Raw genomic sequence first — 24899 nt, forward strand, 5'->3', positions numbered from 1 at the left:
GGGCACACGTCTTACGTGCTGACGTAGCAGTCTTCGGAGTGGGTATATTAGGTCCGTGGCCGCGCCGTGCGCTCCAGAGCCGCAGTTCTCCCGTGAGAGGGCCTTCGCGGTGAATCAAGCGCACTCGCTCAGCAGTAGAAGACTCCGAGTTCTCGGTACTCTTCAGGGATGAGTCATGTGGCGGTGGAAAATGCGCTCGGGCTGGACCAGCAGGTGAGCCGCCAGGGGCCTCTGGGGATGGCCGCTGAATCGCTCGCCTGCCCTAAGCTAGCTTGTGGCGCAGCGCTAACTAGCACTGCGCTTCCATTTCCTGGCGAGCTCGGGCTGCCCAGTGTCAGTGCCTCGGGGCTGTGGGGAAACGAGGAGGCAGCAGAATCGCTGCTTGGGGCTGTCGTTCGGGCCCGGGGCCGCGGCTTGGCCTGTGGTATTGTCCCCCCGGCCGAGCACAATGGCGGCTTTTGTGTGTGCGTGCGCAGGCGGGCGGAGGGGCCGGGGAAGGGGTGCGCGCGCTCTGGCGGGGACGCGCGCGCGCGCACCCCGACTGATAATAGTGTGACCCGGGGGTGGGGAGGGGGCGCACCGGCACGGTGCGGGGCCGCGAGACCCTCTGGGCCTCCAGGGCCTTGGCGCAGCCCGGATTGCTGTCAGGGAGAGCCGGCGGCATCCGGTGTTTGTGTGCGCGTGTGAGCAGCAACGCGGCCCTGGAATGTGGGAGGGGGCGGCGCGCGGGGTGGGGGGGTGGCCTTCACTCGGGGTAATGGCGGCGGCCTCCTTTGTGTGGGGCTGGGTAGCTGGGCGGCGCTATTGGCCCACGAGCGGGAGAGGCCCGGGCCGGGCCGGGCCTGGAAAGGAGGGTGGAAACGGGCATCTTGTTCCTCCCGGCTTTCCTTCCGCGGGCCCTTTCGTTTGAGCACAGTTTCCGCAGGCCCGGCGCTGCGGCCTCGTTTCCGGAGTGGAAAGTTTTGTGACGCAGAAGGTTGAGGGAGGACTGGGCGGGCGCTGGGGGGGAGGGCGGGGGGAAGGGGAGGGAGGCCTGGGCCGCAGCTCGCGCGGTGGCGCCGGGCTCTGGAGAGAGAGAGAGAGGCTGAACTCCGAGGGGGAGACAGCAGGGACGCGAGGGACCCGGCGCGGCCTTGGCCTCGCTTGCCCCGGATAGCCGCTGCCCGCTGTGGCGTCTTAGCCGCGGGCTGCGCGTTCTTTTTCTTAAGGGGTAGGGGACCGTGGCTTGCATTAGTCTCTTTTCTATCATCAGCGATGTGTGATCCGGGGATCCGCCAGAGGATACATTCCTGGGAAATGACCTAGGTGGGGAAAAACGAGTTTTGTTGCTCACTTGTTGCTACCTACGGAGCAAAATTTTTGGAACAGGTCAGAGGTGCCGGGTCGGTTCTGTTTAAATGGAATCGCCTCTTGTAAAGGGTTGAGGGCCGAGGAAGATGCGTGATCGCCGGCTTTGGCGGCAGGTAGTCTGCATCCCTCTGCAGTTGAGCAGGTCTTCTAAGAAAGTTCTGCTTACCGTGATGAGGAAAGAGGGAGCTGATTTCAGGAACTCCAGAACAATCCTGAGACAAAGTTGACTTGATACGTGAGTTGATCTTGATGTGTGCTTTTAGGGATTTAACGATTTCTTTGGGGACATTTTTGCTTCTCCCATTAACAAGCCAAGTATTACATCCTCTGTACTGCTGACACTTAATGCGTTGAACAGAGCACAGACAGAAAACCTGGTAGCAAGGGCACCGCACAGACTGCCGCATTCTAACGTTCCCAGGCATAGCTAAACCTTATTTAAATTTGTGGTCATTTTAACTCGGAAAAATTACGCTTTCAAGGTCGTTGAAGTCTGGACAAGGATTTGTAGGCAAGCAAATTCACTTCTAAGAAAGTTGAGATAATGTAACCTTTCAGTTGCCTAGTTTCTGTTGATAAGGTGTAAAATTTTAAGAGGCAGCTTGTACCAAGTGCGAAACGATAGTTTGTGTTCCTATTGTATTTTAAAGTATTAATTTATTACTTCCCAGAAGGAAGTATGGCAGCATTTTTGCTAATGGAAATGAGGTCCCTGCTGATCTTTTTGTTTATAAGGCGCATCAGCAGCTTCCTGTTTTCGGTGACTCCATCAGTGATGCCTACAGTTTGGCAGTGTTCTGTTAAACCTTTAACATAAGACTTACAGACATGTCTTGATAGGTCTCTTGGCAAACACGTGGCAACAGTACTGTGCTACTTGGTCTTTTGTGGCTGTTTTGGAAAAGGCAAGATCTCTTTTTTTTCCACATGTATAGTTCCTGCGCCACAGGGCGCCCCCCCACTCCTCCCTAATTCCTGGTTAGTTATAAAATGACATAAAGATAGCAGGTAACTTTCTTCCAGAATGTTGAGGCTTTGAGCTACCAGTGTAAGGTAAGTGTGGTTGGTATATTGCTGATTTTTTTGGTTGTTACCATAATTAAATACACTTGCATAATATTTGGAGATAAAGAGACTAATGAATGGCCAATTCAAAATGTGCCCTAAACATTTTGGGTGTGATATTTAGGTTTAGAATAATTCCAAGTAAAAAAAAAAATAGCGTTGGAGATAATTTGTGAAATGTGATTGGGGCTGAAATAAATCCTTTGACCATTTTAAAATAATTTGAAGTTCAGTATAACTTTATTTGGTTAGGGAGAGTTTACTATGGAAAATAGTGTAGAAAATTTATTTTGACTAAATGAGTGAAATTTGGGCCTAATTTCTGATAGATAATACCAGTATCTTGGTGTGCTGCTTTCTGCAGTAGATGCAATATTACTATTTTGCATGTACTTAGAGCATTACAGTCTTAAGCATTCTTAGTCACATTGTGATTAAGTTTTCCTATTGCCCTGTGGGGTAGGCAGGGCAACTATTTGACTATGGTGTTGGTAAATGCTGCAGGGCAGGACTAGTGTCCTTAGTATAATGTTTCAATATATGGGCTGATAACCTCCTTTTATCTTGTAGTTTGCTGGCCTAGACCTGAACTCTTCAGATAATCAGACTGGAGGAAGTACAGCCAGCAGTAAGTAAAACATTTTATGGATTTGCTGAATGTTAGAGCTTAACATCTTCATTTTTTAATGGACATATTTAAAGTCAAGAGCTTATAATTTTTCCTGTGTAAAAATCCTACTCTTAATGTAGAATTCTGTAATACTAAGTGGTCAGTTTAAAACATGGCCCTTCTGGTAATAAAGGGGACCAGTCGGTTCTCTTGAGTAAGAGCAGTTAACTATTAAAAAGAATCTTCCAATACACATTATCTCTAGAAGAGTTGGATTATGTCCATTATGAGTTCTGAGCCTACTTTACAGGTGGTGGGGATGTGTCCATGCCTTAGTGTGAATCAACCAGAATTAAACTCATGAAAATATGCATTTTGATCAGCTACTCTTCTTCTGAGGAACATGTGACTTAGTAATAGAAAAAGACTATACTGAATGTTGGGGTAGTCATTAGGATTTTAAATGCTGTGGTTTTTTTTGCAACAAGTTAGGTATACAAATTTCTTCCTTTTTTATTTAAGAGGGGTTATTTGGAGACTTGTTACAGGTTAGTATTAAGGTAGAGGAGTTTGGTTTGTGATTAGTAGACCTCTGCTGCAGCTCAAGTCTCTTCCCACCTGTTAAACAACAGCAGTGGGCATCCGCTGTCCCTTTGTTTTTAGGCAAGAAGAGCCTCACTGGGCACAAGGTTACTTGGTATTTGCTTTAAATTTTGCCATGCTGAGAATTTTTTTTTAAGATTTATTTATTTTACTTGAAAGAGTTAGGCAGAGAGAGGTCTTCCATCCGCTGGTTCACTCCCCAGGTGGCTGCAACAGCCAGAGCTGCACCGATCTGAAGCCAGGAGCTGCTTCCGGGTCTCCCACACGGGTGCAGGGGCCCAAGGACTTGGGCCATCTTCCACTGCTTTCCCAGGCCACAGCAGAGAGCTGGATCGGAAGTGGAGCAGCCGGTGCCCATATGGGATGCCTGCACTGCAGGCAGCAGCATTACCCGCTGCGCCACAGCACCGGCCCCCATGCTGAGAATCTTAGGAATAATCATCCTAATAAGAGATGTTTTAAATACTTAGTCCAATCTAAAAGTGAAAACGTTGTAGATTTACAGTAATAAAGCAAATTGACTTTCTTCTACTCGGATATATATTTGCTTTTGCTTTTCATGCAGTCTAGGCTTTATTCTTCCCTACATGCAGAACACAATTGGAACAACTGGATAGAAACAAAAAAGCTTCTTAGTGTCCAGTTTCATGATTTACTATATTACCGTCTTTGTAGGTTTTGACAGTAATACTCAGGCTGTAAGCACTCATGTTTATGACAGTTCCCTTAAATCCTAGCAGGCCTTTTGAAAAAAAAATCACATTAAATAACCACTATGAGCTAGTTAAATGTATTGGATTTGTGAATTTCAGCTATTAGGTTTCATGTCAAATTTTTGCTTGTGAAACCCTTTCAGATTGTTTCAGAAATTTACTTGCGGGTCAGACAGGGAGTTCCCACCCACTGGTTCACTCCCCAGATGCCTATGATGAGGGGCTGGGCTGGGGCCCAACCTGGGAGTTGAGCTCATTCCAGTTTTCTCATGTGAGCGTTAAGAACCCAATTCCTGGAGTCAGGAATTCAACCCAAAGTACTCTGATGTGGTACACAAGCATCTTAACTACAAGACTAATTGCTTACCCTCCTAAATTTTTCTTTTAAAAGTTTTCTTTATGAAGCAATAGCCTATTTAAAGTAACCCGTTTTTTTTTCTTCTCAATTTCTAGGTAAATAGACTAGAAGGCTAGAGACTAAGATTTATTTATTTATTTGAGAGGTAGAGTTACAGAGAGAGAGGGAGAGACAGAGGAAGGTCTTCCATCTACTGGTTCACTCCCCAGGAGCCAGGAGCTTCCTCCAGGACTCCCACGTGAGTGCAGGAACCCAAGGACTTGGGCCATCTTCTGCTTTTTTCCTAGGCCATAGCAGAGAGCTGGATGGGAAGTGGAGCAGCTGGGACACGAACCGGTGCCCATATGGATGCCTGCGCTGCAGGCAGAGGCTTAGCCTACTAAGCCATAGCATCAGCCTCTGGACACTTTTTTTAAAAAATAATTTATCATTTGAAAGGCTGAGGGAGAGACAGATTTCCATCCACTAGTTCACTCCTCCGATGCCTGCAACTGCTGAGGCTAGGCCAGGCCAGTACCAGGAAACAAGAACTCAATCCAGGTCTCCCACATTGGTGGCAGGGACCAAGTACTTGAGTCAGTGTCTGCTGCCCCCCCCCCCCCCCCCCCCGTGTGCATTAGCAGGAGACTGGAACTAGAAGTGGCGCTGTGAGTAGAACCATAGGCAGTCTACCATATGAACCTTCCAAGTGGCTTATGTACTTCCCAAGCTGTTCTACCAAATGCCTTCCCGTAGATTTTTTTAAAGAAAATGTTTCCAAGGATCATTTTTAACAGCAGATTTTGGTAAAAGCTTTAGTGTGAAGGGTTTTTTTTGCGTTTAATTAATTTTGTACTATTTCTTTTAGAAGGGCGCTATATTCCTCCTCATTTAAGGAACAGAGAAGCTACTAAAGGTAAGTCATAAACTTTTGTAGATCTCATCAGTAGTTAGTTAATGCCTAGGGAAAATGAGGCAGCTTGAAAGTCTGTAAACATTGCATTCTGTATTTATCAGGTCTAGTTCAAGTAGTGGGACAGTCATAGTAGAAAATTATTATGCATTTACGTCAGGTTATTCTGAGGCCAAGGGCATGGTTTTTGTATAACTGCACCAGTCTTGTGTTCAGTCTGTAATCATTCATAGTGTGGTTTTCACTTGAAAAAGGAACCAAGCTGCATGGTGATAATAACCCACAGTTATTTTTGACTCGTAAAAATACCAGAATGAAGATGGGCTTGTTGAAAAATAGTGAACAGGTGATAGCATTGAGCATGCTCTAGTAAGTTGGGAGTGTGATTCTCTGGTTTTGTTTCCTTGCCTTCTTTATTTGAAAGGTTTTATCCAAAATTTATTACAACATTTCGTGTCTTTTCCCATTACATTTGTAAAAGGGACGACTGTGGGCACTGTAGATTCTGTAAAATAGGTGATCTGAAATTTGGAGGAAAAAATGTCCAGAGGAGGGGAGATGTTGAATAAAGAAGTCAGGATCTGAAGGTGGAGAGTCCATGGGGGGAGCTAATGGTTTGTTGCTGTTGCTCCATCTCCCTCTCCATCTGTGGTCTGAATTGGCTTCTCTGCCCTTGGCATTGCGTGGATATGGCATCTGTTATTTCTACCAGAAGATCACCTCATTAACATGATGCTCCTTTTAGGTGAAGTTACTGCAGAGCTTGTAATCATGGGTGTTGTCATTGTTCCTTAGAATACACTAGCTAGAATTGACCCTCAAGTGTATTTATTTAGAGCCTTTTCTCTAGGCATCAGAGGCTTTAGAGCTAGCAAATGCTGTTGGTCATCTGGCTGCTTAATGGTAGAGGCAGAAGGAAAGTAACTTATTAACTTGTAAATCATCTCTGCCTGTTTAATAAGGTGTCACTGAAGCTTGTTAAACCTTCTCCCGGTGGTTGCTAATTTACACATTTGTCACCCCCATCCTAACTGAGTATTTGTAGCTATACCCAGGAATCTGTTCATACCAGGAATGTATAGGAATGTTAAGTTTGCCCTTTTCCAGATATTCCTGATTTTCATTAAGCTTATAGTAGATGAACCACTAAAATGGTGTCATTTGAGTAGTATGTTTCATGTGTACAAAGTACTGTATTTTTTTGTACTTTTTATAATTGAATTTAGTAATCTGAAACAATGTTGTGAATGAATACCAACCTCTAAACAAAATAGAAACAATGGTATCTATTTCCCAAACTCATTAACACCTATTAACACCTGTAACATAAATGAAAGAGGCAGCGGTGCTGTGGCTTAGCAGGTATAGCCACCGCATACAGTGAATCTTTTAAAAAAATAAAGTTAAATTATGATGGCCATGTAGCAGTGATATAACTATGTATATAGGCAAAGCTATTCACCTCCAAGAGATGGTATTCATTCAGAATATTCTTAGATGTATCAGGTTTCTTGATTTAGTGTTTAGTATTTCTAGTGGTGAGAATTGAAGATTTAAAAAGTTTTTTAAAGATTTATTTATTTGAGAGGGAGAGACAGATCTTCTGTCTACTGGTTCACTCCCCAAACGGCTGCAACAGCCAGTGCTGGGCAGGCCGAAACCAGGAGCCCACATGGGTGGCAGGGGCCAGAGTACTTGGGCCATCTTCAGCTGCTTTCTCAGGCACATTAGCAGGGAGCTGGATTAGATGGGAAGCGGAGCAGCTGAGACTGGATCCAGTGCCCATATGTCATGCTGGCATCAGTGGGCATTTGCTTAACTCATTATGCCACAAGACTGGTCCATGTTTAAAAAGCTTTTTGTTCTGGTGTAAATAGCTCTAAATCTTGATTTTCACCTTCTGGCACCATGTTTACAAATACTTGCATTGTCCCTTGAGCCCACAGAGATGAGAAAAAGTCAAAGTCAGAAGGATTGAAAATACCTTAACATGGTTCTTATTTCTAGATAATAATTAACTGTGGGTTTGTACCTTTTTTTCCCCCCTTAATCTGAAGGGTTCTACGACAAAGACAGTTCAGGGTGGAGTTCTAGTAAAGATAAGGATGCATACAGCAGTTTTGGATCTCGCGGTGACTCAAGAGGGAAGTCCAGTTTCTTCAGTGATCGAGGAAGTGGATCAAGAGGAAGGTAAGTGATTTCTTGTCTCCTCACCTTAGAATAGCAGTTCAGGAATTGGTCTTTAGATTGGTAAGCCCTCATTCTGACCACCTATTTGGATGTTAAACATTATGTCTGTTTATGTATTTATTTCTTTAAGTTCTAAGAGGTCTTTACTGAATTGAGTCTGTTACATAGAAATTAGATGAAAGCATGAATATGCTCTTTGGCATGATGAAATTAGTTATTTCTACTTCTGTAGTTTTATATATTCTATTTAAAAGTGTAAGTTCATCTAGTGATTGGCCTAATTTGGTTGAGATTTTTGTTGACTCTATATGATAATTTTTAAACACCTTATATTTTTAATTATCCAAGTGTGGTGAACTGACCTCATGAGCCTAATAGCTGTGGTTAGTCCTGTGTCCTGATTATTTCACAAATAGGCCTAATACTCTAAAAACACCTTAATTCAGGTAAGGATTGTTTTCTACCTTTTATCCAAAATCTTTCACAGGTGAATTGTTAAATGACACCCTAATATAACTGGGACAGTTTATATTTGGTGTGTTATTTTTTTCTTTCCCCTGTCATTAGATATTTGGTGAGCACGTTAAATGAAGGTGTAAGCCATACTCCCAATTTCCCATATATAAAACTTGATTCTTAATTTTGGCATGCGTGAGGCCTGCTTAATAAGGCTGTATGACTGTAGAAATACAAAAGTTACTAATTTAAGAAAATGAACTCACATAAGTGATACCTATGATCTGGTCAGAGAATCTTGTTTGTCAAATTAAGAAAAAGCCAGATTTGGACTGTTGGGTATCTTAGTAATTACTCACAGTGAGTAATTTAACTTCAAGATAGAGTTCTACAGTAGTGGTAGGAATCTGTTAATGGTTAAATGGTATGGTTCTGAGTAATCGCTTGTGCTGTTCAGGTTTGATGATCGTGGACGTGGTGACTATGATGGCATTGGCAGCCGTGGCGACAGAAGTGGCTTTGGCAAATTTGAACGTGGTGGAAACAGTCGCTGGTGTGACAAATCAGATGAAGATGATTGGTCAAAACCACTCCCACCAAGTGAACGCTTGGAACAGTAAGTTTTTAAAATGTATGTTAAGTGTAGTGAAGCCTTGTTAGCTAGTATAACAACCTTAGCAATTGTTTGATCCCAGGGAACTCTTTTCTGGAGGCAACACTGGGATTAACTTCGAGAAATACGATGACATTCCAGTTGAGGCGACAGGTAACAACTGCCCTCCACATATTGAGAGTGTAAGTATTTTTGCTTGACTTTTTAAGATGCAGAGGGAGGTGTAAAAGGTTTTGTGGCACACCAGAATGAGATAGGTATAAATATACCAAATGTTAGTGGCTTGTGGAAAGCAAAGGGGAGAGGGGGCAGTGGCGCATGAAAGAGCCCAACATCTTTTCTGATGCATATTAAATTAGCCCTGGGGTTGATTTTAAAATTGAAGCAGTTTTAAATTAATGTATGTATTCATATAAAACAGGATGGCTCCGGGTAGCATTTCTAGCTATTAAAACCTATTTGATTTCTTGACAGTTCAGTGATGTTGAAATGGGAGAAATTATTATGGGAAACATTGAGCTTACTCGTTATACTCGCCCAACTCCAGTGCAAAAGCATGCTATTCCTATTATCAAAGAGAAAAGAGACTTGATGGCTTGTGCCCAAACAGGTAAGCTCATTTGATAAGGTGAAAACATTGTCACACTTTTTCTGTGGGCCTTGTGGTCTCTGCAGCTACCCAGCTCTGTTACATTATAATGTGCAAGAAGCCACAAGCAATATGTAAATTATCGGGCATAGCTGTATTCCATAAAAGCTTTTATTGACATGAGGCTGGACCTTAGTTGGTGTGACTCCTGTGGTGGATGGACCGAAGAAGTCACTTGATGGTGTTAATCTGAATTTTTGGAAAATTTATTTGGATATAAAATAGAATTAGTAATTATTAACAGGGCAGTAAAAATAAATGTCTGTTGGAAAGTAATAAGTAGGATTGCTCCCTCTCCCCACCTTGCAATGGTTAAATGGATACACTTTTTTCTTAATAGGATCTGGAAAAACTGCAGCATTTCTCCTGCCTATTTTGAGTCAGATTTATTCAGATGGTCCAGGCGAGGCTTTGAGGGCCATGAAGGTGAGTATTTCTTAATAAAATGTTTCCCATTTATTGTAGAACTTGTAGGTGGTTATTGAGAGATTTCTAAGTGATGCTAAGACCTAACTCCAGTACATCTAATGAGAAGTGGTTTTCAACTGTAATATGTAGGTTACAAATTATGAATTATATTGTGATGCACTATCAGTGGTAGAGTTTAACTTAGATTCCTGTTTCTTAGGAAAATGGAAGGTATGGGCGTCGCAAACAATACCCAATCTCCTTGGTATTGGCGCCAACACGAGAATTGGCGGTACAGATCTATGAGGAAGCCAGAAAAGTAAGTATTTCAGTGGTTATTACCTTTCTCATTGATTGTAGTGTTTTATGACCACATAAAAATCTTGACGTTGAAGTTGATAAAATTTCTTTTGTTTATAGTTTTCCTACCGATCTAGAGTCCGTCCTTGTGTGGTGTATGGTGGTGCTGATATTGGTCAGCAGATTCGAGACCTAGAACGTGGATGCCACTTGCTAGTAGCCACTCCAGGACGTTTAGTGGATATGATGGAAAGAGGAAAAATTGGATTAGACTTCTGCAAGTATGTTAATTTTTTAAATGTATGGGATTCAACATTAATTTTTAAATAGTGGCCATTAACTTTATGGATTTATTAGCATTGTCTAAATTTTAAGATTGAGAGGTGATTTATTTTAGCCATTAACTTTCAGAAAGTTTGGTCATAATTTTGATATGGAAAAAATGAGTTGAAGATTTACTTATTGGGGCTGGTGCTGTAGCATAGTAGGTCTGCAATGCCATATGGGTGCCAGTTCAAGTCCCAGCTACTCAACTTCTGATCCAGCTTTATGCTATGGCCTGGGAAAGCAGTAGAAGATGGACTAAGTCCTTGGGCTCCTACATCCGCATGGGAAACCGGCAAGAAGCTCCTGGCTTCGGATCAGCTCATCTCTGGCCATTGCAGCCTTTTGGGGAGTGAACCAGCGGATGGAAGACCTCTCTCTCTGGTTCTACCTTTCTCTATAACTCTTTATCTTTCAAATAAATAAAATAAATCTTTAAAAAAGACTTATTTATTTATTTGAGAGGTAGAGAGAGAGATCTTTTCATCTGCTGGTTCACTCCCCAATTGGCTCCAATGGCCAGAGCTGGGCCAATCCAAAGCCAAGATCCAGGAGCTTCTTCTGGGTCTCTCCCACATCTCAAGCACTTGGGCCACCTTCTGCTGCTTTCTCAGGCCATAACAGAGAGCTGGGTTGGAAGTGGAGCGGCTGGGACTCGAACCAGCACCCATATGGGATGTCAGCACTGCAGGCAGTGGCTTTACCCTCTGTGCCACAGCGCCGGCCCCATGAGTTAATATTTTAAGTGGAGACTGAGAATGACCAGACCATGGAACAGTCGATTGCTAAGAGCCAGTTTTGCTGTGTGATCTTAGGTGACCTAGAAGAATCTTGTGCTCTTTTACGTGTCAGGGCATGTGGTGTTTAATAATTTAGCCATCTTAATGGTGATATAATTGTAATTACTCATGTCATCTTTTGATTATCCCTCAAATTCTAAACTGAAATTTCGTTTTCTGACAGATATCTGGTGTTAGATGAAGCTGATCGGATGTTGGATATGGGTTTTGAACCTCAGATCCGCAGAATAGTTGAACAGGATACTATGCCTCCAAAAGGTGTCCGCCACACTATGATGTTTAGTGCTACTTTCCCTAAGGAAATACAGGTATTATATGAAGCAAATCTTGTTTATTTTGGAATTTGTTTTTTTCTCGGCAAATAACAAGCATTTCCTTCTTTTAGATGCTTGCTCGTGATTTCTTGGATGAATACATCTTTCTGGCCGTGGGAAGAGTTGGCTCTACTTCTGAGAACATCACACAGAAAGTAGTTTGGGTGGAAGAATCAGACAAACGGTCATTTCTGCTCGACCTCCTAAATGCTACAGGTAAAATGACAAATAATTTTAGCATCACTTTGGCCTAGGTAATGAGAATCCATTTGAGTTTTCTTTATTTCTCTCCTCATTTGAGGTATTCTGTTAAAAGTCTACTACCACTGTCTTGTATTTGCATGTTGCCTAAGTATAAAAACAACCAAGCTCCCATTAGTGATAAAAACTTTTTTTTAAATTCAGGCAAGGATTCACTGACCTTAGTGTTTGTGGAGACCAAAAAGGGTGCAGATTCTCTGGAGGATTTCTTGTACCACGAAGGATATGCTTGTACCAGTATCCATGGAGACCGTTCTCAGAGAGATAGAGAAGAGGCCCTTCACCAGTTCCGCTCAGGAAAAAGCCCAATTCTAGTGGCTACAGCAGTATGTATAATACTATTTTGTTTTCACTCGGTTCAGCATGTTTGAATGTTTGCTTTCTTTTCAGTGGGCCATAGTAACAAAAACTGTTTTCCAGGTAGCGGCAAGAGGACTGGACATTTCAAATGTGAAACATGTCATCAACTTTGACTTGCCAAGTGATATTGAAGAATACGTGCATCGCATTGGCCGTACAGGACGTGTAGGAAACCTTGGTAAGTATTTGGTTACTTGATGGTCTGATTGTTTTTCCTGGTGATGCGTGAAGCACAAAACTTTCCAAGATCTTACATATCAGAATCCACTTTCCAAGAAATACCATTAAAATACATTTGAATAATAAACGATAAATTCAGGTTTTGTTCAAAGCATTTTCAGTTGGTTAAATAGCAGATGATAATTTTTAAGACATTCTGGTTGTAGGAAAGTCAAAATGGTAAGCTACTTTATGGAAGACCATTGTTTATGTACTCTGGAACTCTTTCTAGGCCTTGCCACCTCATTCTTTAATGAGAGAAACGTGAATATCACTAAGGATTTGTTGGATCTTCTTGTTGAAGCTAAACAAGAAGTGCCATCTTGGTTAGAAAACATGGCTTATGAACACCACTACAAGGGCAGCAGTCGTGGACGTTCTAAGAGGTGAGGTACTGATGGTATAAAACAGGAGGGGGGGTGAATGTTCACTTAGATTTCCCAGCGTTGTTTGCTCTGGGCAAGTGATGTCCAGAGGTCACTTTTCAGCATTGAACTTAAAATGGTTAACTTTCGCAGGCTGTCTAGAGTCTTTAAGGGGTGTTAAGCATCCGCTCTTCCCTGCTCAGGTCTTTGAAACCACCATTAGGGGAAATATGGCTGGATAGGGAATTGTTCAGTTGGGAAAAAAATGGAAATTGGTCATAGGTGTTTTAACGGGAATTGTGTTGTTCAGTGGAATTTCTTCATGTGAACCAACATAATTTTTTTCCTTATAGTAGTAGATTTAGTGGAGGATTTGGTGCCAGAGACTACCGACAAAGCAGTGGTGCCAGCAGTTCAAGCTTCAGTAGCAGCCGAGCGAGCAGCAGCCGAAGTGGTGGAGGTGGCCATGGTGGCAGCAGAGGCTTTGGTGGAGGTAGTGTTAATTTTTAACCTCTCTGTCTTTGGGTAGGGCCTTTTTTGTTATGTTATCTTTTTTAAGGTAATTAAGACCATGGGGGAGGTTTAGCAGTTTAGATTGTGTTTTGTATCTTTGCATGAAAAGTATTTAAAGGGGAGAGTAGTATTTAATGATGAATGACTTCATTAATTTCTTTCTTTTTCAAATCTCTCATTAGGTGGCTATGGAGGCTTTTACAACAGTGATGGATATGGAGGAAATTATAACTCCCAGGGGGTTGACTGGTGGGGTAACTGAGCCTGCTTTGTAGTAGGTCACCCTGCCAAACAAGCTAATATGGAAACCACATGTAACTTAGCCAGACTATACCTTGTGTAGCTTCAAGAACTCGCAGTACATTACCAGCTGTGATTCTCCACTGAAATTTTTTTTTTAAGGGAGCTCAAGGTCACAAGAAAAGATGAAAGGAACAATCAGCAGCCCTGTTCAGAAGGTGGTTTGAAGACTTCATTGCTGTAGTTTGGATTAACTCCCCTCCCGCCTACCCCCATCCCAAACTGCATTTATAATTTTGTGACTGAGGATCATTTGTTTGTTAATGTACTGTGCCTTTAACTTTAGACAACTTTTTATTTTGATGTCCTGTTGGCTCAGTAATGCTCAAGATATCAATTGTTTTGACAAAATAAATTTACTGAACTTGGGCTAAAATCAAACCTTGGCACACAGGTGTGATACAACTTAACAGGAATCATCGATTCATCCATAAATATTATAAGGAAAAAACTTATGCGGTAGCCTGCATTAGGGCTTTTTGATACTTGCAGATTGGGGGGAAACAGACAACAAACGTCTTGAAGCATATTAATGGAATTAGTTTCTAATGTGGCAAACTGTATTAAGTTAAAGTTCTGATTTGCTCACTCTATCCTGGATAGGTATTTAGAACCTGATAGTCTTTAAACAAGCCATTCCAGTCATGATGAGGTGATGTATGAATAATACATGCATACATTCAAAGCACTGTTTTCAAAGTTAATGCAAGTAAATACAGCAATTCCTCTTTCAGTGTTTAGGCAGATCATTAATTATGAGCTAGCCAAATGTGGGCATACTATTACAGGGAAAGTTTAAAGGTCTGATAACTTGAAATAGGTTTTTAGGAGAATTCATCTACTTAGACTTTTTAAATGCCTGCCATAAATGAAATTGAAATGGTAGAATGGCTGACCACAGCAATGACCAGCCCTCATTAGGGCCCTGGATGATTTTTGGTCTAATAACGCATGCTAGTGTTGATGTTTTTTGGTCAAGAGGGTATGAACAGGAAGAATTCTGCAGCAGGCTTTATTTTAAATGCCGATTCACATTACTCTGTTCAAGCTGCGTTGAGATGTTAAACTGGCTTACTATAGACTTTGTAAAAATGGCTCCAGAAGAGTAACAAACTGAAATCTTTGAGATCACACAGGTTGGAAATATGTACATAACTGCACAAGGTGTCAATTCTGCTCTACAGTGCAGTTTAGTCAGTTTTAGTTGCATAGGTTTCCATTGTATTTATAGTCTGTTTATGCTAAATCTGGCCAAAGATGAGCATTGTCCACCACTAAAATGCCTCTGCCACTTTGAATTCTGGGCTAATTTTGTGGCCAGAATGCGGTGATCAAACGCTCAATCTTTTTACAGTGGCATAGGAAGATGGCAAAAATTTCCTAAAGTGCAATAGATTTTCAAGTGTATTGTGCCTTGTTCTAAAACTTTTATTAAGTAGGTGCACTTGACAGTATTGAGGTCATTTGTTATGGTGCTATTTCAATTAGTCTAGGTTTAGGCCCTTGTACATTTTGCCCATAACTTTTTACAAAGTACTTCTTTTATTGCACATTCAGAGAATTTTATATATATGTCTTGTGTGCGTGTCCTTAAACTTCCAATCTTATTTTGTCTCTTGGAGATTGTTGAACGCAGCTTGTCTAGGAAGGGGATGGGACTAGATTCTAAAATTTATTTGGGACCATGGGAATGATAGTTGGGAAGAAAACTATTTGCACACGACAGATTTCTAGATACTTTTTGCTGCTAGTTTTATGTAATATTTATTGAACATTTTGACAAATATTTATTTTTGTAAGCCTAAAAGTGATTCTTTGAAAGTTTAAAGAAACTTGACCAAAAGACAGTACAAAAACACTGGCACTTGAATGTTGAATGTCACCGTATGCGTGAAATTATATATTTCGGGGTAGTGTGAGCTTTTAATGTTAAGTCATATTAAACTCTTAAGTCAAATTAAGCAGACCCGGCATTGGCAGTGTAGCCATAACTTTCTGATGTTAGTAAAAACAAAATTGGCGACTTGAAATTAAATCATGCCAAGGTTTTGATACACTTGTCTTAAGATATTAATGAAACACTTCAAAACACTGAAACGAAGTGTCCAGATTCTCAGATGTTTGTTGTGTGAGTTTTGTTTAGTTGTGTGTATTTTTTTTTTTCAGTGAATGTCTGGCACATTGCAATCCTCAAACATGTGGTTATCTTTGTTGTATTGGCATAATCAGTGACTTGTACATTCAGCGATAGCATTTGAGCAAGTTTTATCAGCAAGCAATATTTTCAGTTAATAAATAAGGTTTCAAAAATCATGTAAGAATGGGTTTAAACTTGCTGAATGTAAAGATTGAACCTCAAGTCACTGTAGCTTTAGTAATTGCTTATTGTATTAGTTTAGATGCTAGCACTGCATGTGCTGTGCATATTCTGATTTTATTAAAATAAAAAGTTGAACTGCACAGTCTCCTTTGTTGTTGTCAATTGTTTATTTTTAGAGGTGGAAATAAAGTTGTGCTTTTGCCTGAAGATTTGTAAAATGTAATTCTTTGATTGTTGTCTGGTGCTATTTCTGAGATGCCTCTTAGAGACAGAATTAACTCTGGTACCAAGTGTTTGTAATAAAAGATGCAGATGGTCTTTGGAATACAGTGAAACAGGATTTTGGTAATAGAAATCTAAAAGGCACTTGCTGATGCACAGCACGTATTACAAATTGGTTTATGCTTTTACCCACTTAACATGGCTGAGATTCTCTATTTCATGTATTTGATGTGAAAGATGGTTGAACGCTGGAAGAATGCATTAGGTAAAAGTCAAAAGCATTAATGTGTTAGTATTTCAACAAGTGATGGTTAAGAATCTGCTTAGGGATTGAGAATGTACTTAGGGTGGTGGAGACATCCATCATACACACTTGCTGCAGACAGCCCCTGCCAATTATAAGCAGTACGAGAGCCATAGCTGCATAGATGTTAGCTTCTAAAATTGAGGTTAGGTTGAACCATATGAAATGGCTCTTCTGGGTTTTTTGGGTCATGATGGTGAAATTGGTGGCTTTGCAAACCCACAGTTCATCTTGAGTAAAAGTACTCCGCTTTAGTTCTAGGTGAAGGATTTTGCATTTTAAGTCAATACTTCTGAATAGCAGCCTTTTCACACCAAGGTGTAGGTTTAGGGCACAAGTTTGAAACAATGTGACATTCATTCTGGACATGCAAAAGAGGAAGGCAGAGTCTAAATTCAATTGAAATAATTAGGAAGAAGTTAAGTTCTGAATTGCTGGATTGAGAAGCTAATGGTGGGAGGTTATTATAACTGGAGTGAAATTGGATTCCAAGGTTAGCTGAAGGTCCCGTTTAGGTGCTCTGGGTTAGCTGTGTAAATTTTAGTTGAGTCATTTGGTCTAGCAGTATTAGGCTGCAGTAAACCCAGGTTTATTTTGGCCACATACCACTGTGGTTTGGTTTTGACTATTTAAAATTAATACTTTAACCTATAGTTATTGTTCTTAATTTGTCTTTGCTGGGTTTTAACGAAGAGGTTTTTTTTTTTTTTAATTTTTTAATTTTTTTTTTTTTACTTGAAAGAGTAACAGAACTACCAGCTGGTTTACTCCCTGATGCCTGTGCAGCCAGGGCTGAGCCAGGCTGAACCCAGGAGCTCATGTCTCCCACGTGAGTGGCAGGGCCCAAACACAGACCATTTTCTGCTACCTTTCCCAGGCCATTAGCAGGGGGCTGGGTCGGAAGTGAAGCAGTGCCCATATGGGATGTGTGTGTTTTAGGTGGAGGTTTTATACCACAAAGCCAGACCGTTTTTATTTCTAAAGATTTATTTGAGGAGAATAACAGGAAGATATAAGAGGCCTTCCTCTTATCTGCTGGCTCACTCAACAAATGGGAAGCCGGGAGTTTGGAAAGGTCTAAGTATTTGGGCCATGTGCTGCTTTCCCAGTTGCATTAGTGGGGAACCTGGATTGGAATTGGAGCAATGGGGACTTGAACCAGTGCTTACCTGCTGCACCTCAACATGGGTCCCTCAAAACTTCTCTTTTAAATGGCTTTATATAAGAGCTGTGTTTATGCGTGTTTGAAAATGTCTAATGTCTTTGTGCTTAAACAAGTCATCCCTGTTTTCCTTGCTGTATGCTCTTAAGTGTCTTGCTTGAATCGCCAGCCACGGGCTTGCCCTTTGAAGCCCTGTGACTAATGTATCGGTGTCACATCCCCTCCCCGTCAAAGGTTTCAATCGCTGCAGAAGCAGTGCTTGGAAAGTTTCAGAATAGCTTTAGGTTTTGTTTGTTTTTTCCATGTGGCTCTCCGTAATGACTTCATGTTCTTGGGTTATCTAGGATAATTGTGAAATAGGAGTTAAACTTTTTTAAGGGCTACCGTGTGATATTTCAATACACGTATAGGATGTGTAGTGATTGAAACAGGGTAATCAACATCTTTGACTTGATCAGAGGCTTGGTGCTGCTTCTATTTGTCCATACCCTATATATTAGATTATTTTGAATTATAGTCTCCCTGGTTTGCTGTGTACCACTGGGAACTTACTCCACCTGTCTCTGTGATTTGGTACCCTGAAATAGGAGTTTATGACATAGCTAAAGGATATTTTGTGACCTGGGAAGATGTTTATTATGGGAAGAAACATCCCAAAGGAGTTAAAACATCCATATGACTCAGCATTTCCATTCTTATGGAGATTGTTTCAGGAGAAAAGAAAAGTCTATCACATGTTTGTATGCAAATCAGTACTCACAACCAAAAATACATGCATATGAAGGGTCTTCAAAAAAGTTCAAGGAGGTGCCCGAGCTGTGTCTGCCAATACTGTTTGCAGTATTGGCGTTCCTTTTGGGTTTAAGTCCCGAATTCTCTTCAGATCAAGCTCTCTACTATGGCCTGGGAAAGCAGTGGAAGATGGCCCAAGTCCTTGGGCCCCTGCACCCATGTGGGAAACCCAGAAGAACTGACTCCTGGCTTCGGCCTGGCCCAGCCCACTTGGGGAATAACCAGCAGGTGGAAGATTCTCTTCTCCCTCCCTCCCTCCCTCCTTTCTATCTCTGACTTTCAAATAAATACATAAAATCTTATTTAAAAAGTTCATGGCAAAGGTACATTTGAAAAATGCGTGGATTTCAATTTTTTCAACAAAATTTTTTTTAAGATTTATTTTACTTATTTGAAAGGTAGAGTTATAGAGGAATGGAAGACAGGGAGGGAGATTCCATCCTCTGGTTCACTCCCCAAATGACCGGAGCCAGGAACTTCTAGGTCTCGGGCCATCCTCTGCTCTTTTCAAGGCACATTAGCAGGGAGCAGGATCGGAAGTGAAGCACCTGGGACTCGAACCGGCACCCATATGGGATGCCTGCGCCACAGGTGGCGGCTTTACCCTCTATGCCACAGCGCAGACCCCTCCTGTTGAGTTTTGAGAGTCCTTCAGGCATAACAAGCCTTATGTCTGATATGTGGTTTGTAAAAATACGCTTTCTCTCAGTCTGTAGCTTGTCTTTTCATCTCAATAGGGTTCTGCAGAATGAATACTTTTTACAAAAACATTTAATTTTGATGCAGTTTAATTTGTTAGTATTTACTTTTATGGATCCATGTTTTGGTGTCATGTCTAAGAACTCTTCACCTAGCCTTTGATCCTAAAAATTTTGTTTTTTTTTTCTACTGATTTGTAGTTTCCCATTTAAATCTATGATCCGCTTTGAGTCAACATTACAGCTATAAGGTTTAGGTTGAGGTGTATTAGGTTTTTAAAAACATCTATGGCTGTTCGATTTTTCCAACATCACGTGTAAAAGAGACTGTCCGTCCTCCACTGAGCTGCTGTAGCACCTTTGTAGAAAATTACCTGACCCTCCCTGTGTGGGTTTATTCCTCGGTTCTCTGTTCTGTTTCATTGATCAATATGTCTATCCTTCCACCAAGACTGCACTGCTTGAATCTTTTTTTTTTTTTTTTAACCTAAATAGTAAGTCTTAAAGTTGGGTGTGTGATTCTTCCCAGTGCATTATAGTTTTGCAAAATTGTTTTAGCCCTTCGAGTTCCTTTGCCTCTCCATATAGATCTTTGAATAAGCTTTCTGTATCCACAAAACTCTTGCTGGGATATTGATGGCAACGTGTCGGGGAGAATTGACACGTTTGCACTGTTCAGTCTAACCCTTGTTTTTAAGCTGTGAACTTGAATATCCAACAGGAAAGATGACCTGGTGCTAACATGGAACACTCCTACTTATTTATCCCAGAGTCATGTTCCTGTTTTAGATACATGATTGTGGAGCAAGTGACTCCACAAAATGCCACATTTTGATGACGACAGCTCATGGAGGAATGTTCACGAGTCCAGTTTTAGTCATGGCAGTCTTAGGCATTTCAGACCACCCCACCCACCACCCACCCCCACCTACTGTACAAGACTATGAAAGCTCAGATGTTCCCATTCGGAGTCCCTAAGCATCTTGTGGAAGGGTTCCCAATAGTCAAGTAAGGTCCTACCTGCCTGGGCAGAAAATGCGGTACTCAGTTAATCTCAGACTTGGAAGAAACCTTACACCCTTTCAGTTTCATCTTAAAGCTTATCATTTTGCGAGTACCTTCGAGGTCTTCCTTGAATATTAATTCTCAGCATGCATCAGCTTAATTACTGTAATGTCCTAGAATTTTGACAGCATTTGAATGTCGATTTCCATCAGAGGACGTTGTCCTTGAAGGGAGCTCTTGTGACTTCCTATAGAAGTTCTTGAATTGGGACACACTTGGGCAGAGCCTTCCCTTTGACACGGAAGCAGCTGCCATGGGTGATCACAATCCTCTTTCTTCCGTAGGGATTTTGAAGAAATCTGGTGCTAAGAAGAGTCCTTGTAAGAGAACTGGAGGGGTACATTTATCTTGGGTATCGGTGTCACGAGTAAGCTCTACTTCCAAGAAACCTGATTTCACTTTGACCCACTCCTGGGAGTGAAGGGAGTGAAGTCTTAAGGGGCTTATTAACCTTAGCCTATTCCTCTTTTTTTTTTTTTTTTTAAGATTTTATTTATTTGAGAGGCAGAGTTACAGATAGAGGGAGAAACAGAGAAAGGTCTTCCATCCGCTGGTTCACTCCCCAAATAGCCTCAGTGGCTGGAGCTGGCCCGATCTGAAGCCAGGAGATTCATCCTGGTCTCCCGTGTGGGTGCAGGGGTCCAAGCACCATCTTGCACTGCTTTCCCAAGTCATAGTAGAGAGCGCGATCAGAAGAGGAGTAGCCGGGACTCGAACTGGCACCCATATGGGATGCCGGCACTGCAGGTGGCGGCTTTACTCGCTATGCCACAGTGCCAGCCCCCAGAGTTCTCTTCTGATGAGCTTGAACACCTTCCCATTTCTTCTATACACATTGTAATCCTTTTTCCTGTGATTATGAATATCCTTTGCCATTTTGTTTTGTTTTGTTTTTGTTACTGGTCTGTTGATTTGTAGATGCTTGCTATCTTGGGAACATTAGCTCTTTGTTACATGAGTAGCCAGATCTTTTTTGTGTTTTCACACTTAGGTTTTCACTTTGCTCACGGTGGATTTTTTTTTTTGGGGGGCGGGGGGACGACGACGATGACACTATCCCAAGAAGTTTCTTTTTCTTTAATGTGTAGTTTATTTTGTCAATCTTTTCTACTAGGGCTTCTGGGTGTTGCGTCTTTGTTTGCTTGATTTCCTACTGCAAAAAAAATTCTCCCATGTTTTCTTTTATAATTACAGTTTTACTCTTTTGGTTCTATTTTCACATTAATTTAAAAAGTCCATTTGGAGTTTATCTTGGTGTAGGATGATTGGTTGTATGAATCCAACATGGTTTTTTCCCCACTTGACCTAACACTGTCTATTGCAACATCTGCCCTTTCTTCGCTACATTCGTTAGGATAAGGCCAAAGTGTCCCTACAAAGAGGCTCTGAAATACAACGGCTTCAACAAGACAGAAACGATTTCTCTGCCGGTTCAGAATGCGAGTTCTTGGATCAGCGACTGTTGCCTTCAGTCATCTGGGACCTGAGGCTCCTTCCATTCCATTCTCTGCCTTCAGGGTAGTGATTCTCAAAAGTACTGCCTCTACCGACCACAGCAACCGAATCTCCTGGGAACTCCGGGGCCCCATTCCAAGAATGTGCACCCCACCAGGGAGCCAGGGATTCTGCTGCGGGCTCACACTGGAGAAGCGGTGCTCTGGGGCATGGTCCTCATCTGTGCAGTTCAAATAAGGCTGTGCGGCAGAAGCCCGGAGGAGGCCCACCAGCTGTTCCCGCACATCAGTCCAGGCACGCATCGCTTTTGCCATTTTGGCAAAAATTGGGTCGCCTGACCACATGCAACTGCAAGGGAGGCTGGGAAGGTGTTATCTAGCTGGATGCATTCCAATACTAAAAAGAGGAGAATGTCTTTGGGGTTAGCTAACAGTCTCCAATGTAGCCAGTGATTAAAGACACCGCCTTTATCAGATGCAAACACCCTTGTGATAGAAATGGCTCTCCTGGAATTCCTATTGCGTTAACCCCCGGCCTCTTGAGTCATGCGCTGGAACCACATAATTTTCATGCTTGCGGCCTTGTAGCAGGTTTTAACATCTTTATCATCTAGTTTTCCCTTCAGTGCTCTTTTATTTAGCTTTTCCCCCTCTTCTTGCTTATTTTTAAAAACCCACTTAGAATCTGTTCTAAAATTCTGTCAGGTTTTTTTGGGGATGATGTTAATTTACAAATTAACAGGAATCATGGACATTTACTATGAGTCATTCAAGTTGTCCTTTTTTCCTGCTCTTTAGTAGTGTTTTAAAATTTATCTTTATGTAGATTATGCATAGTTCATGTGAAATTTATTCCTATTTTATTCATTGCTGTCATAAATGGGGAATCTTCCATTATATTTTTGGCTTATAAATTGGGTGTATGAAAGCTATCAATATCAGCATACTTTTATCTTCTGCTATCTTGTTGAATTCTCGTATTGTTTATAGCAGCTTCTTGTATGATTCTCTTGGTCTTTCCTGGGTCATATGTCATCAGCAAATAATAATCGTTTTAGTTTCTCCTTTTCAATTCTTAGACCTCTAACTTATTTTCTCTTGTCTAAGTGTTTTGGTTGATATTGCCAGTACTACAGTCAATAATTCTAATGGAGTCACCTGGTTTCCCCCCATCAAACATGATGCTGGAATAAAGTTGAATACGTTAAGCGTATCAAGCTACTCATATTTGAGTTTTTGTTTATTTGTTTTTTAAAATATTTTATTCATTTGAAAGAGTTAGAAAGCAAGGTAGAGGTAGAGAGAGAGGTCTTCCATCCACTGGTTCACTCCCCAGATGGCCACAATGGCCAGAGCTGAGCCGATCCTAAGCCAGGAGCCAGAAGCTTCTTCTGGGTCTCCCACGTGGGTGCAGGGGCCCAAGGACTTGGGCCATCTTCTACTGCTTTCCCAGGCCACAGCAGAGAGCTGGATCAGAAGAGGAGCAGCCGGGACTAGAACTGACACCCATATGGGATGCTGGTGCTTCAGGACAGGGCTTTAGCCTGCTGCGCCACAGCACTGGCCCCTTGAGTTTTTATTAAGAACAAGTATTATTTTTAAAAGATTTATTTATTTGAAAGTCAGAGTTACACAGAGAGAGGAGAGGCAGAGAGAGAGAGAGAGAGAGAGAGGTCTTCTATCCGCTGGTTCACTCCCCAGATGGCTGCAATGGCCAGAGCTGCGCTGATCCGAAGCCAGGAGCCTCTTCCGGGTCTCCCACGTGGGTGCAGGGGCCCAAGGACTTGGGCCATCTTCTACTGCTTTCCCAGGCCATAGCAGAGAGCTGGACAGGAAGTAGAGCAGCCGGGTCTCGAACCAGCGCCCATATGGGATGCTGGCACTTCAGGCCAAGGACTTTAACCCACTGCGCCACAGTGCCGGCCCCAAGAACAAGTATTTATCACATGCCTTTTCAGCTCTTATGAATATGATTATGTGTTTTTCTCCCTAGATTTATTGTTGCGTAAGTATTTTAATAGATTTTCTAATATTCCGATAGTGTACTCCTCACCATCGGAACAGAAGCACTGACTAGATGGTGGACAACATTAGATCCTTTGCTTTCTCTTCCCTCCCCACATCATTAAATGGCACCACCGTGCACCTGGTCTCTCTGGTCAGCCCTGAGGAGTCATTCCTTTCCTCTCTCACACACCACTCAGCCGCTTCCACACCTGCCCACTGCACGACTAAAATCCTGGGCCAAGCTGATATCTTTCCTCAGCAGAGCTACTGTGACAGCCGCCTTACCTGGCCTCGCTGCCTCCATCGTGGCCTCCCAGGCTCCTGCCAACCTTCCCTCACCCACGGTGCTCCTATTGGACCCATCTCTCTCTCTCTCTTTTTTTTTTTTTTTTTTTTGACAGGCAGAGTGGACAGTGAGAGAGAGAGACAGAGAGAAAGGTCATCCTTTTGCCGTTGGTTCACCCTCCAGTGGCCGCTGCGGCCGGCGCACCACGCCGATCCGATGGCAGGAGCCAGGTGCTTCTCCTGGTCTCCCATGGGGTGCAGGGCCCAAGCACTTGGGCCATCCTCCACTGCACTCCCTGGCCACAGCAGAGAGCTGGCCTGGAAGAGGGGCAACCGGGACAGAATCCGGCGCCCGACCGGGACTAGAACCCGGTGTGCCGGCGCCGCAAGGTGGAGGATTAGCCTAGCGAGCCGCGGCGCCGGCTTGGACCCATCTCTATCAACCCTTAACCATGCCAGGCTGCCCTGTCCGCTAGAACTTGCTTTCTCCTCCTCATTCGGGACCCAAGTGTCACCTTCCCAGAGAGACCCTCCCTAGCATTCCTAAACTAGTTAGAAAGCACCAAAGAAGCGCTGAAGGGCCAGGAGCTGCGCAGGCTCAGGAATCTCTGGCCACCTCACTCCCAGCTTATGTGGGGCAGGTCACAGGGGGCGGGGCTTCCACTCTCTCCTGGTCATCAGGTGCAGGCAGATGTGCTTCCTGGTTCCCACAATGCCTTGCTCCCCTACTGTCTTCCTGCCATGAAAGGATCTAGAGCATGGAGCCCAGCTTTTACTTGTTCAAAAGAAAGAGCTCTGTCTTCATGAGCACAGGCCTTTAACCTCTGGGCCGCAGCTGTGGCTAGGCTACTTGCCCTACACCGTGTCTGCTCTGTGCACTTGCCCTGTACAATTAAGGGATGATCTCCTCACAGTGCCATGCTATGA

The 24899-nt window shown here is 42.6% G+C and overlaps 1 protein-coding gene and 1 long non-coding RNA gene across 6 annotated transcripts in view; one reads left to right on the forward strand and one right to left on the reverse strand.

Annotated features, from left to right (window-relative positions):
- The window catches only part of LOC138847748 (uncharacterized), a 30178-nt gene extending 30025 nt beyond the window's left edge, over positions 1 to 153 (reverse strand). For all 3 annotated transcript variants that reach the window (XR_011385708.1, XR_011385707.1, XR_011385706.1), the window contains exon 1: positions 16 to 153. This is a non-coding gene — a long non-coding RNA (uncharacterized lncRNA). The remainder of the gene's footprint in view (positions 1 to 15) is intronic.
- DDX3X (DEAD-box helicase 3 X-linked) lies at positions 74 to 16123 on the forward strand. 3 transcript variants are annotated; one of them, XM_008272507.4, is made up of 17 exons: positions 74 to 213; positions 2986 to 3043; positions 5547 to 5594; positions 7649 to 7781; positions 8695 to 8853; positions 8933 to 9032; positions 9325 to 9460; positions 9840 to 9925; positions 10128 to 10226; positions 10328 to 10488; positions 11495 to 11639; positions 11717 to 11861; positions 12051 to 12232; positions 12327 to 12444; positions 12718 to 12871; positions 13204 to 13343; positions 13546 to 16123. In XM_008272507.4, the coding sequence occupies exons 1-17, from the start codon at positions 169 to 171 to the stop codon at positions 13623 to 13625; spliced, it is 1989 nt and encodes a 662-aa protein (XP_008270729.1). In that variant the 5' UTR covers positions 74 to 168; the 3' UTR covers positions 13626 to 16123. The 3 variants fall into 3 exon arrangements, with proteins under 3 accessions (XP_008270729.1, XP_002719895.1, XP_008270730.1); XM_002719849.5 differs by having other exon boundaries at positions 13207 to 13343; XM_008272508.4 differs by having other exon boundaries at positions 13210 to 13343.
- Positions 16124 to 24899: the final 8776 nt, after the last annotated feature.

This window comes from Oryctolagus cuniculus, chromosome X (assembly GCF_964237555.1).
Source record: "Oryctolagus cuniculus chromosome X, mOryCun1.1, whole genome shotgun sequence".
Taxonomy (NCBI): domain Eukaryota; kingdom Metazoa; phylum Chordata; class Mammalia; order Lagomorpha; family Leporidae; genus Oryctolagus; species Oryctolagus cuniculus.

Bases quoted from the DNA above. Each gene is read 5' to 3' on its own strand.
- DDX3X (XM_008272507.4), top strand. From the start codon at position 169: ATGAGTCATGTGGCGGTGGAAAATGCGCTCGGGCTGGACCAGCAG. The intron at 3,044-5,546 runs GTAAGTAAAACA...TATTTCTTTTAG, and splicing joins TGGAGGAAGTACAGCCAGCA to AAGGGCGCTATATTCCTCCT. The intron at 12,445-12,717 runs GTAAGTATTTGG...AACTCTTTCTAG, and splicing joins AGGACGTGTAGGAAACCTTG to GCCTTGCCACCTCATTCTTT.